Source organism: Colletes gigas, unplaced genomic scaffold, assembly GCF_013123115.1.
Source record: "Colletes gigas isolate AHSC1104 unplaced genomic scaffold, ASM1312311v1 Colletes_gigas_Sc00015, whole genome shotgun sequence".
NCBI lineage: Eukaryota > Metazoa > Arthropoda > Insecta > Hymenoptera > Colletidae > Colletes > Colletes gigas.
Genome location: NW_025106644.1, coordinates 5,520,870 through 5,534,704, shown reverse-complemented (window position 1 = coordinate 5,534,704; position 13,835 = coordinate 5,520,870). Strand labels below are relative to the sequence as shown.

The following is a 13,835-nucleotide window of genomic DNA, read 5'->3' as shown; positions in this document are numbered from 1 at the left end:
TACGATGCTTCTGCAAGCTAGAAAGCAAATGACGCGCCCTTTTTCTATTCAAATCGATCGACAAAATTAAGCAATCATAGTCAACTAATACTGCAAATTCAGCGTCTGTAACACTTTTGATACATTCAAAATTAATTACTATATTTAATTAACCAGTCAGTCAATGAATACTCTTGAAAGCATTACTGTGAACAAGCTACATCATCAAACATTTTATATTGTTCTAACGAATGATAATACCTTATCTACATAATATAATAGTGAATTGAAAACGAGTTTGTTGTTCTTATGTGAACCAGAATGTTTGAACCAGGGGCCAATGGACTTTGATCTTGTTCATTATTCTCTCGTATTGATAAGCTACGCAATGATCAATGCCAAATAAACTTATGTCCACTTTTAGATCTGTAAATTAATTACAATTGAATTTGTTATTTATTTCTTGTACACTTTGTACATGTTACTTCTATAATTTAAAAAATAATTTATATATTTTTATGTTTTTAAATATTTACATCATGAATTAAACAATTATTAGAATGTAACATTCTTAATTTTCTAAAAATTCATTGAACGTTGTTGAATCTACATCTAAAACTATTTCATCCAAAGATGGCCCTTGTTGCGTCACTGGTAGCTCTAAAAGAAAAAGAAGTAAATGTAACAACTTTGAATTTAAAAAGATCTTGAACTCCTTTTTTTTTTTAAATATATTCGAACATACTGGATATTGATCCTGTTGCTTTGTATTCTTCGAGTTGCTCTTTAAAGACTTCCTCGAACGTTTCTCGTCTTTCTTTCATCATCTTCTGTATCTTATGTTCATATTGCGATACTCTTTCGGTGTGTTCATTGGCTAACTTTGCTAAAAATTAACAGAATATTTTTTTACATTAATGCAATTAGCATATTTCGAATTTGTACAATTTACCTTTCACAATATTTAATTCTCCAAGTTTCTTTTCTTCGTACAAAGCTAACTGAAATCGATGATCCAATTGCCTACTTTGTAAATCTAACATTTCATTTAAATCTTCTAATCGATAAATAGAAGTTTCTACCTCTTCAAACATCTCTTGTAACGTCCCTTTAATATCAATCAAACTGTTAATTAGTTTGCATTAATTGCTTTATGCTTTTATTATAAATTACATTTAGACGAAAGTACCTATTTGATCCATCAGGTCATGTATTGCATTGTTAATTTTTGGAATATAAGCTAAAGTGCTATTCAAACATGTAATACTTTTCCATTCTTGTTCAAGCCTTTCATAGATACTTCCTATAAGTTTATCTGCCTCTTGAGCCTTCAGTGCATTCTCTTCTGTAAGCTCGTGTAACTCATTCCACTGTAATTGATATCTATGCAAGATATCAGCCCCTGCATTATAATTAACGTTTCGAACGTTAACAGATTTTTTGTGCCGTGGATTCTCAGTGACGGTCAATCCTCGGATACTAAAATAAGAAAGTTATCTACGTAGAAACTATACAAGAAACTCCCTTGCAAAAGAAAACAACTGAGAGTTGAATATTCTTTACCTAGCTGATATACCTTCTTGTACTGTTTGAAATTTATTACGCAAGGAACCAAACATGACTACAGGTTATTATTTAAATTAAAATACTTTAAGTACAATTAATACTATCGTAAAAGTATATACAAAATATAATTTTATACATATCACGTGTAAAATTACATTGATAAAAAAATCAAGTTCTTTAACCAGTAGCTCAGAATTTACGAAAGCTCGAACACTTAATTAGGTTAATAATTCTCGAATTTCAAATATCAATAATAATTTGCAGTTCAAAAAATCACTTGTATTTAAATATTATTGCTAATATCAACGATCGTTAAAGTAACCTCTTTCGTGTATTTACTAAATGGTCGTTTATGGAAAATTATTAACGAGCCATTATACACGGAACTATTAATCATTAAAGGGGATTGTTAATTAGGATATATCAGTTTTTGAAGTTAGAATTCTGAAAATTCCTAACAAGCACAATGCAAATGCAAGCGTAATTGAACGGAGGTGAAGTGCAATAAGGAATTTATTTTTCGACACTTTGTTTATGCTGTTTAATCGTCTTGAACGTATAAATATCTCATATAATTTTTAATTAACATATATTATTTTGTGTTTGATGAAAAGTATAACACTTTGCGTACTCTTTTTTCTTTATATGTTGGTAGTACTGATTTGCAATCCGTTTGTATGCCTTTACATATCCCGTCCAAAGGCATTAATTTTGTACAAAATTGTGTACACGAAATTACTTTGAACAGCATAAAAATAAATTGGATAATAACAATAATTATTTAATTACAATGCTATTATAGGTTGCAATAATATCAGAATCGTACTGTAAGTATAGGTAGATTTAAATAAAAGGCAATGCATTCGTAAGTTTTGGGTTATACATATATTATTTAGCATAAGTTCTAACGATACAATTTAATTTAATATATTATTAAATAAGCCAAGAGAGAAACGATTATTACATGTAAAATATTATTTTCTTTTTTTTAGCAATAAAATGGTGTTTTGTACATTGTATTTTAACCATGTATTTTCGACGTGAAATAATTTGGCAACGTCGCTAAAGCTTAACTCCCTCCCGCTGACAATATGACTGGTGCCTAGCAACCAGTGAGGTCAACAAACGAGGTCAAATTGCAAATTATCTGTGCAAGAAAATTCAGTAGATAGGACTAATGAAATAGCATATTAAAGTATTTTATAGATATTTGTTAAGTAGTATTATAATATATTCGTTATATAAAGTAAGAATTAATACAACAATTATGTTGTTAAACAGTATTTAATATTGTTTCTACTAAAATAAAATACTGATGTTAAAGCATTCATAAGTAATCTGAGACTAGACACATTTTGTTTCTACTGTTATTATTTTAATAACATTTAGAAACATTATCAATAACGTACATGTGCAATTTTAATGTACAATATATGCACCGACGTATTTGCAATTATTATGCAAGATGGTAAAACTTTAAGATTTATCAACAGATCGATCAATATTTTATCAGATCAGTATTCTACGTTAGTAGCTCGATAAACAAAACGGTTCTTGTAGAAGAGCATGGCGGAACCAAAGTGGATAAAGGTATCCCCTATGTTGCCAAGTGTTGCGTTGCTTCATGCTTTTTCAATTCAGAAACGTCTGGCCAGCAATGTAACCACCAATGTCAATAACTGATGTAGAACAGCGGCAAATTCCAGTTTTATATCTGTAAACATATTTTTTATCGTCACGTTGCGATTAATGTTAACACGACTTCAAAGAGTTTCGATTAGTTAACGCGACAGCGACGCGATAATGTAAAACCTCGTCATCTTGGAATGACGGTTGTTTAGTTGATAACGAGCGTTTGTGAAGTCCTGGTAACCAGACCCACCATTGAAACCTTTATCTTTTTCTCTCCCCACTAGGTATGCAATGAGCATAACTTGAACGAACCTCATCGGAAGAGACTCGAGCTTAGAAAGTTGTGCGCAACTCGTAGTGAAACCAGATTTGTGGAGGGTGGCGGTGGAGAGGGAGGCGTGTAGTCAGGGATGTTGGGTCAACGTACGTATCCAAGTATCCCCTTTCTCCTTGCATCAAGTTAGATCACTACTATATCGTGATGAACTCGCTTCTCCATGAAGGCGATTACCTTTCTGCGCATAGCTGCTGCGCATATTAAATAGTAGGAGTTACCAACCAAAGGACGAGGAGTCCATGGTAGGGATGAAATCAATAGTCAAGTATTCTGTGGAATGAGAATGTCAACTGGATATATATTTGGCTATTCAATTGCTTGCTTGAGCTTTATTCACCGTAAACGAAATGACAGAAATAGTTGAAAGTAAGACTCCATTGTGATGGTAATTGAATGTTTTCTTTTTAGGGATATTAATGTTATCTCACTATCCAGGAAAGGAATATTAATATTATCTCATTGCAAAAACGAAGATTTATGTATAAAATACCAACCAGTTGAACGTCATTTAATGTATGCCCAAGGTAGACAAAAAAAACCAAGTATTTATGAAGAAGATGGAATAATTAAAAGAAATATGAATATGCAAGAAGTACTAGTTTGTAATTTTCGTCTTAATGTAATATTGTAGAAGAACGAATGCGGAATTCTGTTTGAACTAAATGTAGAATTCCAAGCACGAGTTGTTTGAGTATCTGCACAGAATATAGCGCTGAACCTGGTACGATCAATAGATGCCAGATTCGGCCGTTTTCGACGTGTTCCGTTAAGTTCCCCTACTATATTCGTTCTCGTCGGCCTCCAACCATTCTTGTCACGCCTTGTTCATATATGTTTTCCCTGTTAAACCGGTTATTTCAGGCATGCGGGTTTGGTGGACGCTTTACCATGGAAAAAGCTGTACGCTGAAAAGCTTCGTCACCGTCACTTCAATGTTAAGCCTTGATCTTTATCTACCATAGAATGCAACATGTAACCTGGGGAAAACATACTTCAAATAGAAAATATGTAACGTATCTTCAACATTGTGTTGCATAATTTAGATAAATTTTAACGGAACATGATGCATTTCCAATGAAATTTTCAGGCAATCATAAAATGTATTATATTTAATATTTTATATTTTTATATTTTGTATTGTATCTATCCGTAAATTTATAGTGCGTACATGTATGTTTTACAGTAATTACGACATGTCTGCGAATAGTGTCAAGGAAAAAGGCTGAAGATCATGCCACTATGATTTGTGGAATCGGGAAAAAATCGCCACGAGTGGATGTAAATTGTCGCAGCTGCAGCAGCATTTAGGTACAATGGATGACAGGTGGCAATTGGATAGTTAACGTTGACAATTCTGTTCCAGAACCGTATGGACTGAAAGACTTTGTGGAACATTGGAGGGATAGAAAAGAGAATACGGGAGGCATAACGAGAAAGCAGAAGTAGAGGAAGCAAACAATAACGAAAAACAAAATAATAGAATTAGCGTAAGAGCGAGAGGAAGAGATGCTAGGCTCTGGTATGAAACGGAAGGAAAATGTGGAAAGGGAGGGGGGGGGGGGAACGAGAGAGAGACAAAAGAGTTTCACGACGACGTCGAGTTGCGCCTGCGTCGGCAGTACTTGGTATGAGCGGATTGGTTCCCTACTCATACTTGAGTGCACGTTAGGTTGACTTAATTTCAATTCGGGCTCCTTCTCTACTTCCCCCTTCTCCTTGAGCTCCAGCGTACATCTCGACCGATTCCTTTTGTATTTGTTGGATTTTGCTCGAAGGGCATACCGCGATGGCGCAATAACGTTTACCGTATATCCTGTATAACTAGGGGCCATGCAGCCAGAGTGAACCCTTCGATCTTTAATAAAAGAGATGCAGCAGTGGAGGCAAAGAGATTGAGAAAGACAAAAGAGAGAGAGAGAGGGGGGGGGAGAGGAAGTGGATAATGGTGGTGATGGTAGTGCAGCGGAGGAGAAGTTAGACACGAAGAAACGGAACGACGGGAAGAGAGGAGAGGAGAGGGAAGCCTAGCGTTTGCAGCGATCGGCGCACGCTACCCCGCGCGCGCGCGTCCTTACAAAACAACGCATCTGAACACTCTGAACCCGTCGCTGAACGCGCCTCAACAGTTCGGCACGAATTCACACTGAGTTGATTATCCTGTCCGACGCGCGGGTTTCATCGCGGCGCCGCCATATTGGCGGCTCGATATAACACGTACTAATAATAAGTTCAGATTGGGTACGGTAGGCATCGCAGTTGACGCGCCGATTTTATATCCGTTGAACGTTGCTACAACAAATGTGCCATAAACAGCGCAGTGATCATGTCATAACAATCGGCAGCCATACTTAATTCATAATGTAAGAAACCCGGGAGAAAACATCATCGTCCGAATATCGACAGAACAACATACATGTTTTTTTTTCTCACACTAGTTGAATAAGTCCGTGGCTTTTGTTTTTTTTTTAAATTTCAACGATAAATTTGTACCGACGTCGCGTCATATCCAGTCGTCGATCGTCAAGAGTAAATCCGATGTTTTTACTTACAAAGTTAACGTAATGAAGTTTGACGCATGTTGAGAGTTTACTTCGCGATTGTTTAATTGACCTTATTTCCACTTAACACTTTGCCATCAATCGTAAACAACAACGGACACTGTTCCGATAAGTTCGAACGAGGCTGTACGTTTTTACGACGAATCGATCTTGCAAAATTCTGGATATTTATCTCAGTGATTGTAAGATGTTGTAATTGTGTTGAACACGTGAACTGTGAATTACTACAATGGATTACTATTTGTGCATCGGTAAACATTTCCGCCGCGTTTGCAGTGAACAATTGTTCAAATCAAGATAAATCCTTGTTGATGACCTTGTGGTAATTTGCATTGTTGATAACAATGCCTGTAAGTATAACAAAATAATTAGTTAAAAACAGCAACATTAAATACTGTGATTAGTAAATAGATCACATGTAAATCACACTGTATTGTGATAAAAAGAAAAACATTAACTTTATTTACAGATTGGAAATGAACAGTCCATTAGATCAAGATATTAAGGAATTTAGGTTTACGGACCAAAGGAATATTTGTAAAGACGATACAAAAGTGGATGATTTACAAAAATTTGGTATGTTCTTTTCCAAGATATTGGTTGTGGTGTATAATGAAACAAATTATATATCAAAATCAAACAATGTAAAACTCGCAACAGATGATATTAAAGCTTAGTGTAATTTTTCTGAATTACTTCTTTGAAATTTAAGAGAAACTTCTATCCTTGTTTAATCAGATACATTATTGTAGTACTAATCCGTAATTTTTTTTTGTTTATTTCTGTTAACTGGTTCATGGATGTTGTAATCATTTTTATGAAAGAACATACGCACGGTGTCTTACATTCTATCATAAGGAATAGGTTTTAAGTATATCGCATATATTCAAAATAATATTGAAACAAATTAAAGCATATGTAATAAAAATTTATTCAAATCTATGTATATACTTTGTAGTATCTATAGCATGAATGCACTTGTTTCTTTTTATTTTGATGTATTTCTATAAATTTTATAGACGTACAATTACGATGGAAATATATGCACTCGGTGTATACGATATAATTTTTGGTTAGGATACATTTAATGATTAGCAACACGGAAATTGCATTACCATTGCATTGACATTGATTCAAGTACAAACAACTTACGTTTTCACTCAATTCCAGTAGAATATTCGTTCGCGTCCTTTTCTTAGCAAAATTAATGCAGTAGTGCGTTTTATTGAATCATGAAAACTATTCTCATTTCTTTTTTTTGTTTAAATCAATCACCAACATTATCACCGGCTCCTTGGTTTAAATATAATCTGAGTTTATACGATCGTTTACGACCGGCTAAGGACAGTTTATGGACGTTCGCAATGCTATCGCGTGAAATATGTTTTAATGCGTGGATGCATTACGGCGGGAATTTTGTGGAAACATGAAACGAGCCAATGATATTCGTTCTTTAGATAGTATCGATTTGAGAGTCCCGTTTTCAATTCTCGGCAAAAGTACGGGCAATTATCTCGCTTGCGCTAGGTGGTCTCTGCTGTTACACCATTTTGCATGGACCTGGTGTTGCTGCATATACATCTGCATCGATTGTTTACATTCGTTGTAACACGGGGTACGCGCGTTGACATACCGAGTGAATTTTCGAAACAAGAAACGTGTATGAATATCAACGATGTGTAGTTATCACACACATCCACAGGCGATGATATCAGTTTAATCGATTTGATAGAAGAGACGAAAGCGCGGCAAATTACCAAGTCGACGTTTCTTTCGGAAATATTTATCTAAGAAGGTGGTTAGGTGTCTCGTCTGTTTGTTAGCTGTTTGTTTTTAAATGTAGAATAACAATTTCATAAAATAATACAATTGGTACGGTATTATTTCACTGTCATTTCTTAGATACATTTAATTTCAGATGAACAAATCGATGATCAAAAGTTAATATTCGATTTACCGTCTCCTTTATTGAGCTGTGAAATTTGCGGGGAACAGTTTGTGTCCAAAAAGCAACTACGTTCTCACATACATACTCATTTAGGAAGAGCGCGCGTAGTTCTGAGAAGGATTACGAATCTAAAAGCTGTAAAAAAGAAGCACAGCAGCACATATTGGCTGGATCCGAAGAAAAAGGGATCTTTGAAATTGACGTTAAAGAAACAGAACTTCTCCGATACTCTTAAGCTCAAGTTCAGAAAGTCATCAGAGTCGGAAGACTTTACCGTTGTAAATAGCAATATTAATCTGGGTACAGAGAACTATCATCAAGGAGACGTGGCTGGGGCAAAGGAGAATGATCAAAGACATGACAATGATTCAGAAAGTTCAATCGATCAACCGTTTGAAAACGTGATGGTAGAACAACAGGTAACATATTGATAATCAATGTAAAGGGTATCGATTGGTATTATCTTACGAATAGTATTGTTAATAGGATGAATATGGGAACACTAAATTTAATAACGACGATCATAATCCGTTGGAAGAAAATGATAGGCCATCCATAGACGTAAATGAAGGTGATTCCGGTGTAGGGAGTGATATGGCAAATCCGTCTGAAAAGGAGGATCAAAATGTTGATGATCTGCAAGGTACAGACCAGTATGATAATTCAGAAAAAAGACTCTCAGAGACAGAAGATCACGAAGAATCAGATGCATTGGAAGCAACGTGTCGGGAAACAATTGAGAACCTAAAGAAGCTTGGCGAACAATCTGGGTAATATTGTCTAATGAAGCGAATCTTGAGATAAAGTATCATTCGCTACAATCTACTGCTTCACTTTTCAGATCTAGATCTATGAGCCAATTAATCAACAATTCAGGAATCGATGAGGATGACGACAGGGAACCTGAATCTAACATGATACATGATTTAGAAGAGAATCCGGCTATTAGTATTATTTCCAAGTCTTCTACATTTTCCAATCACTCGGCAGATTGTGCACCGGTATGCGAAGATGAAGATAAACCTGAAGAATCGGCGGAAGGAACGACAGGCTTCAATTGGAACCAATTATCTACTAACTTGTCTAATAAGAACAACGTGATCTCCAAAGAGAACGAGGAACAGTCTGAACACAGGGGTGACAATAATATCGAAAGTGCTGGATCTCTCCTGCAAAATTTGATAGAACATCAACGACATAATCAAAACGACACGTTAGCGAATAATTTACCATCGGAAACGGAATATGTTTCGCTCGAAAAGCTGGCTGAAACTGTTAGTACCTGTCGCGTTTGTAACGAGAAATTTAAAGATATTGCTCATCTAGACGAGCATCGAAGCAAAGTTGGTCATTATCAGTGCAATGTTCCAGAATGCATTAATCTTATTTTTCATTCGCCGTTGGAAGTTTCTATGCATAAAGCTCAAATGCATGGAACTCCTCTTTCACCAAGCGTGAGCCAATTGTCTCCCCATTTAAATACCAATTCGCCTCATTTGAATCAGAATTCACCCCAATTGAGCCAGGCATCGCCTCAATTGAATACACATTCGCCTCATGCAGTGTCGATGGAATCTCCGAACACACCGAATTCGCAACAAATAAATCGGAATTCCCCATTAACTTCTCCGCATCAAACGAATTCTCCTACATATAATACAGTAGCCAACACTGGACAACAGATAATACCACCTGTTAATTTTGAACAATTACCTGCACCGGTTCAACAATTAGCTCAACAAGTGCAACGTATGCCACTTCCGCAAACGCAAATGGCACCGAGTCTCGCGCCAGGTGCTAACACAATGATCCCTGGACCAAATTACTTTGTACAACCACCAGGAAGGCCACCTCTATATAGAGTACCTGGTCCACAGGGTATGCATTATCCTCCTCATATAGCACACATGTACCAGCAATATGGGCCAGGTCCTTATTCGCAAATGTCTGCACCGCCACCACAAATGCATCCCCAATTGTCTCAACAAATTTCTCGTGGAAGGTATCCTACTGTTGCACAAAGTAGTCGGCAAGTACCATTTAGCGATATTATGTGCCACAGTGGTACTTCTCTAATTATCATAGAATCAAAACCTGGGACGATTAGACAGGGAAGTTTCAGGAAGTTTCAGGAAGTTTCAGGAAGTCACTGCTGTTACTTATTTGTAACTGAATATTAGACAACGCTGGAAAGGGGTTAATATTATAATAGACGGTGACTATATACCGTACCAAAGGGATTAAAACTATGGGGATAGTTACACGATAGTTAGAGAAGCATCGCTGTATTAGTTTCTGCAAAAGAATTGTTGACTTTAAGTAATCTATTAAGCAATTTAATTTACATCCACATATTTCTAGAGCACCACGTGCTCCACAAACCGGACCAGCTCCGCGGCAACGTATGAAACGTCCTATGCAGCAATCGTTACAAGTACAGCAACAGAATAATTCTGCTATGAAACAACGACGAATGGACGTTTTATTGCCAGACAGAAACGAAGACGCGGATTGTCACGTTATCGCGCAACAAAAGAGAAACGACGGTGTGCCCGTCATACAGAACGTTCAAGGCGCCACAACCCAACAGACGAATAGAAATGATTCTACGATACATCTTACAGATTCTATAACGCTCAGTGTACGACAACCAGGTAATTTTAATACTCGTACAGATATGTTTTTTGTTCATGCATTATGTACGTTGGTTTATTTATGTTTTCGAACCTCTTCTCAGAATCAGTTTAATTTGCTCTTTTATTTCAAATTGTATGATATATTTGTTTGAACTGTATTACGAGAAAAAAACATGAGAGAAATTGAAATAACTATTTGCGGAAGAGGTATGCGGCAGAAATAAAGAAAAAAACATATTTTACTAATCTAAAGGTTCCGCTCCAGCTCAAGTGCAGAACACATCAGGTACTGGCGGCAAGAAGTCCGATGCAAAGGCTGTGGCTAATGTACTGGCAGCCAGAGGTATTACTGTTACTCCAGCAGCAAATAAAAATAAAACAAGCGAACAAAACAAACAGCAGATACTTTCACAGCAACAAAGGACTATGCCTTCACAGCAGCCTTTAAATGTTACAGCGCTCAATCTGAATTCTGCTATTTCTATAATACCAGCTAGTTCGCAAAAAAAGCAACAGGAACAAAGCCAGTTCGCCGTTCCTCAGAACAAACAAAACAAAACAGCTGTGAACGAAGTGGAAAGACCGCCGAGACCACCTACTGTTGACTTAACGCAGGACGGTCCATCGCAAGTACCGGTGGTGAGACGTGGAAGACCACCACGGTAAGATTACGTTAGAGAAGAAACACTGTCGTTCTTCCCTGTTCGTGATAATCGAGAGTGTTGTTTGCTGTTGCAGAGCGTTACTCACTTGTCAAGTGTGCGACAAGAATTTTCAGAATCAGGAATTATTGACGCAACACATGGCCACGCATCGCGCCTCGAGTAAATTGCTCCACAAGTAAGTCGAACGAGTATCTTATGCAAAACCGTTACGGCATTAAAACACGATAATCTTTGTTTGCCAGGTGTAATCTTTGTCCTGCTCAATACCCGACCGCTCAGGCGCTGATAACGCACAAACAAGCGTATCACAAGGAGGTTGATACCGTAGCACAAAACGGTGGCGCGGAATTAGCATTGCCGGTTGTAGATTTAAAGTCACCCCACGTGTTGAATCGTTTGTCGAACCTCGGTATACAAAGCTACATACCGCTGGCGCAGCTCAGCGCTCAAACGGGTGGTTACTTCGGACTACCGATAATTACGATAGACGGTGCAAGGAATCCTAATACTTTTAATTTAGGTGCACTCGGTGCTACTTCTATTCTAAGTCTGGGTCCTCTTAAACATTTGTCAAACAGGTAACTGTGGACGATTGTACACTCGGCCTATGTTTCGTGCAATCCTTTAATTACCTTTGTACGTTTCGTTCGTAAGGATTTCTTTGGACAATTATCGCTGTATTGTCTGTCGACCGTGACGGGTAATTTTTTTTTTTTTTCCATAAATTAGAGGCAACGTACAATTTTTTTTTTTCTTCTCCTTTTCTTTTGCTATTTCGAACATTTTTTCTTTTTTCTTTTTCTTTTTAGTTTACGTGACTATTATCATTTTATTAGTTTATTATAGTCTTAAAGCAATACAGTATTTGTAACGAGGTTTAAAGAGACGTACGTGTTATTTTAGGCTAATATAGAACAAGATTTGAGATATGCAATCATTATGAGAAGATAGCGCGAGTCCGCGTGTATGTTGTATATATGTATATATATAGACGCATAAATATATATATATATACACATATAAGTATGTATGTGTACATGTCATATGTCATTATGAAAGAAGTTTTAACGCGCGATTCGATACGCGTGTAAATCATCGTCACTGTTAGTATATTTTTTTTAATAAAGACATCGAATAAAATAAAACTTTACCGCACCGTATTTTTCGGGAATTACTCTGAGGTTACACGTCGCACAGGCGAACTATTGTTCCAAGAAGTTTTGCCACATTTCCATTAATATACGACAGATCATGTTGTGGTACCGTTTGATCTACGGAGGTACGGAACTATACGAAACTATTAGAATTTCATTATGCACGAGATTAGGAAACAGAACATCTAACAGCTATCCAACTTATACAAAAAACTTAATTCGTTTTACACACACGAAAGCACAATTTCATTTTTCGTACGATTGTAACAAGTAATAAATTTCTTTTCGTTATTAATATCGGGAACATTAACCGTATACACATAAACACACGTACTACAGTGAGAGTTACTAACGTACCTAATCAATAGATTTGTTCTCCTAAGGAAAAAAGAGAAAAAGATATAATATATCCTGGATACGTGAAAAGTTTTTCTGTACAGTAAATAATCATATTATTACGCAGTGTTACTAAATCACGTCCGTTTTTTCGAATGAAAGAATATAATTATAAATGATAAAAACGCGCAGAGTTAATACAGAGATACAGCTATAAGATAAAAAGAGTTAATTATTTTTTTTTCGTTGAACAGTTTCGTTTTGTGATTTAAAAGCAAATTACTGAAATACTACCGGTTGTAAATATATTTTGTAAGATGGGGGAAAAAAAAAGAAAATAGATTACAATTGAAGCATACGCCCGTTTATACTTGAAATATCTTTATAAAGAATACTGATAATTGCGTAAGTGATACTTAAGGCAGCCAACGTTAAGTATAATTCTCATGTTATCACACGCGTTCTTTATTTATTATCATTCTTGTTGAAACATTGCGGTCTGTAAATAATTATCATTTCTTTTTGTGTACTGTGTACATTTTAAAATAAGCAATCCGTTCCGTTTAAATTATGGATTATGAAAATGGTTACTAAACACGCAAGAACTGATTTAAAATAACGATGTTGTATATATTTGTATGATAATAAAAAAAAAAAAACATTGACTTATATGATAATTTCAGTGAGATTTCAGTCAGTTACATAACTGATAATAGGGCATTATATTGTTCTTTGTTCATGACAAAATTTCAAATGTTTAAACAACTTTGTTATTAAATACTTTAGTAGGTATCGTTTCGCGTTGATTGTTAGTTTTTTTTTCGAAAAATTATTTTTAACAATCTCAATGGAAAAGAATAAAATAAATATTTGAAATATTTGATACGAATAATTCGATCTATATTCCCGCCCAATTTAATTTTACTGAAATTTACGAAATGTACTACTTGATCATTGACTTCCTGTTTGATTAAAATTTTCTATAAATCTTAAATATATATTTTAGCACGTACATTTTATCATT

The 13,835-nt window shown here is 35.7% G+C and overlaps 2 protein-coding genes across 2 annotated transcripts; one reads left to right on the top strand and one right to left on the bottom strand.

The window, feature by feature from the left end:
- Nucleotides 1–550: 550 nt before the first annotated feature.
- On the bottom strand, nt 551–2,053 carry LOC122399824 (dysbindin protein homolog). Its single transcript, XM_043400818.1, has 5 exons — nt 1,543–2,053; nt 1,169–1,458; nt 932–1,087; nt 725–865; nt 551–639 (listed from the first exon to the last, which is right to left on the bottom strand). Exons 1-5 carry the CDS (start codon nt 1,596–1,598, stop codon nt 551–553), a joined length of 732 nt encoding a protein of 243 aa, XP_043256753.1. The 5' UTR covers nt 1,599–2,053.
- Nucleotides 2,054–3,739: 1,686 nt separating this feature from the next.
- LOC122399798 lies at nt 3,740–13,405 on the top strand. The gene is made up of 12 exons (XM_043400761.1): nt 3,740–3,880; nt 4,376–4,522; nt 4,698–5,033; nt 5,340–6,422; nt 6,542–6,648; nt 7,991–8,439; nt 8,507–8,790; nt 8,862–10,049; nt 10,382–10,674; nt 10,910–11,318; nt 11,395–11,496; nt 11,564–13,405. Exons 5-12 carry the CDS (start codon nt 6,549–6,551, stop codon nt 11,901–11,903), a joined length of 3,165 nt encoding a protein of 1,054 aa, XP_043256696.1. The 5' UTR covers nt 3,740–3,880; nt 4,376–4,522; nt 4,698–5,033; nt 5,340–6,422; nt 6,542–6,548; the 3' UTR covers nt 11,904–13,405.
- Nucleotides 13,406–13,835: the final 430 nt, after the last annotated feature.

What these genes read in the sequence shown, in the direction of transcription:
- LOC122399824 (XM_043400818.1), bottom strand. Translation starts at nt 1,598, where the DNA reads ATGTTTGGTTCCTTGCGTAATAAATTTCAAACAGTACAAGAAGGTATA. An exon ending in CAAGAAGGTATATCAGCTAG is followed by an intron (nt 1,459 to 1,542) that starts GTAAAGAATATT and finishes TTCTTATTTTAG; the next exon opens with TATCCGAGGATTGACCGTCA. An exon ending in AGCAACAGGATCAATATCCA is followed by an intron (nt 640 to 724) that starts GTATGTTCGAAT and finishes TTTTTCTTTTAG; the next exon opens with AGCTACCAGTGACGCAACAA.
- LOC122399798 (XM_043400761.1), top strand. Translation starts at nt 6,549, where the DNA reads ATGAACAGTCCATTAGATCAAGATATTAAGGAATTTAGGTTTACGGAC. An exon ending in AAGCTTGGCGAACAATCTGG is followed by an intron (nt 8,791 to 8,861) that starts GTAATATTGTCT and finishes TTCACTTTTCAG; the next exon opens with ATCTAGATCTATGAGCCAAT. An exon ending in AGACGTGGAAGACCACCACG is followed by an intron (nt 11,319 to 11,394) that starts GTAAGATTACGT and finishes TTGCTGTTGCAG; the next exon opens with AGCGTTACTCACTTGTCAAG.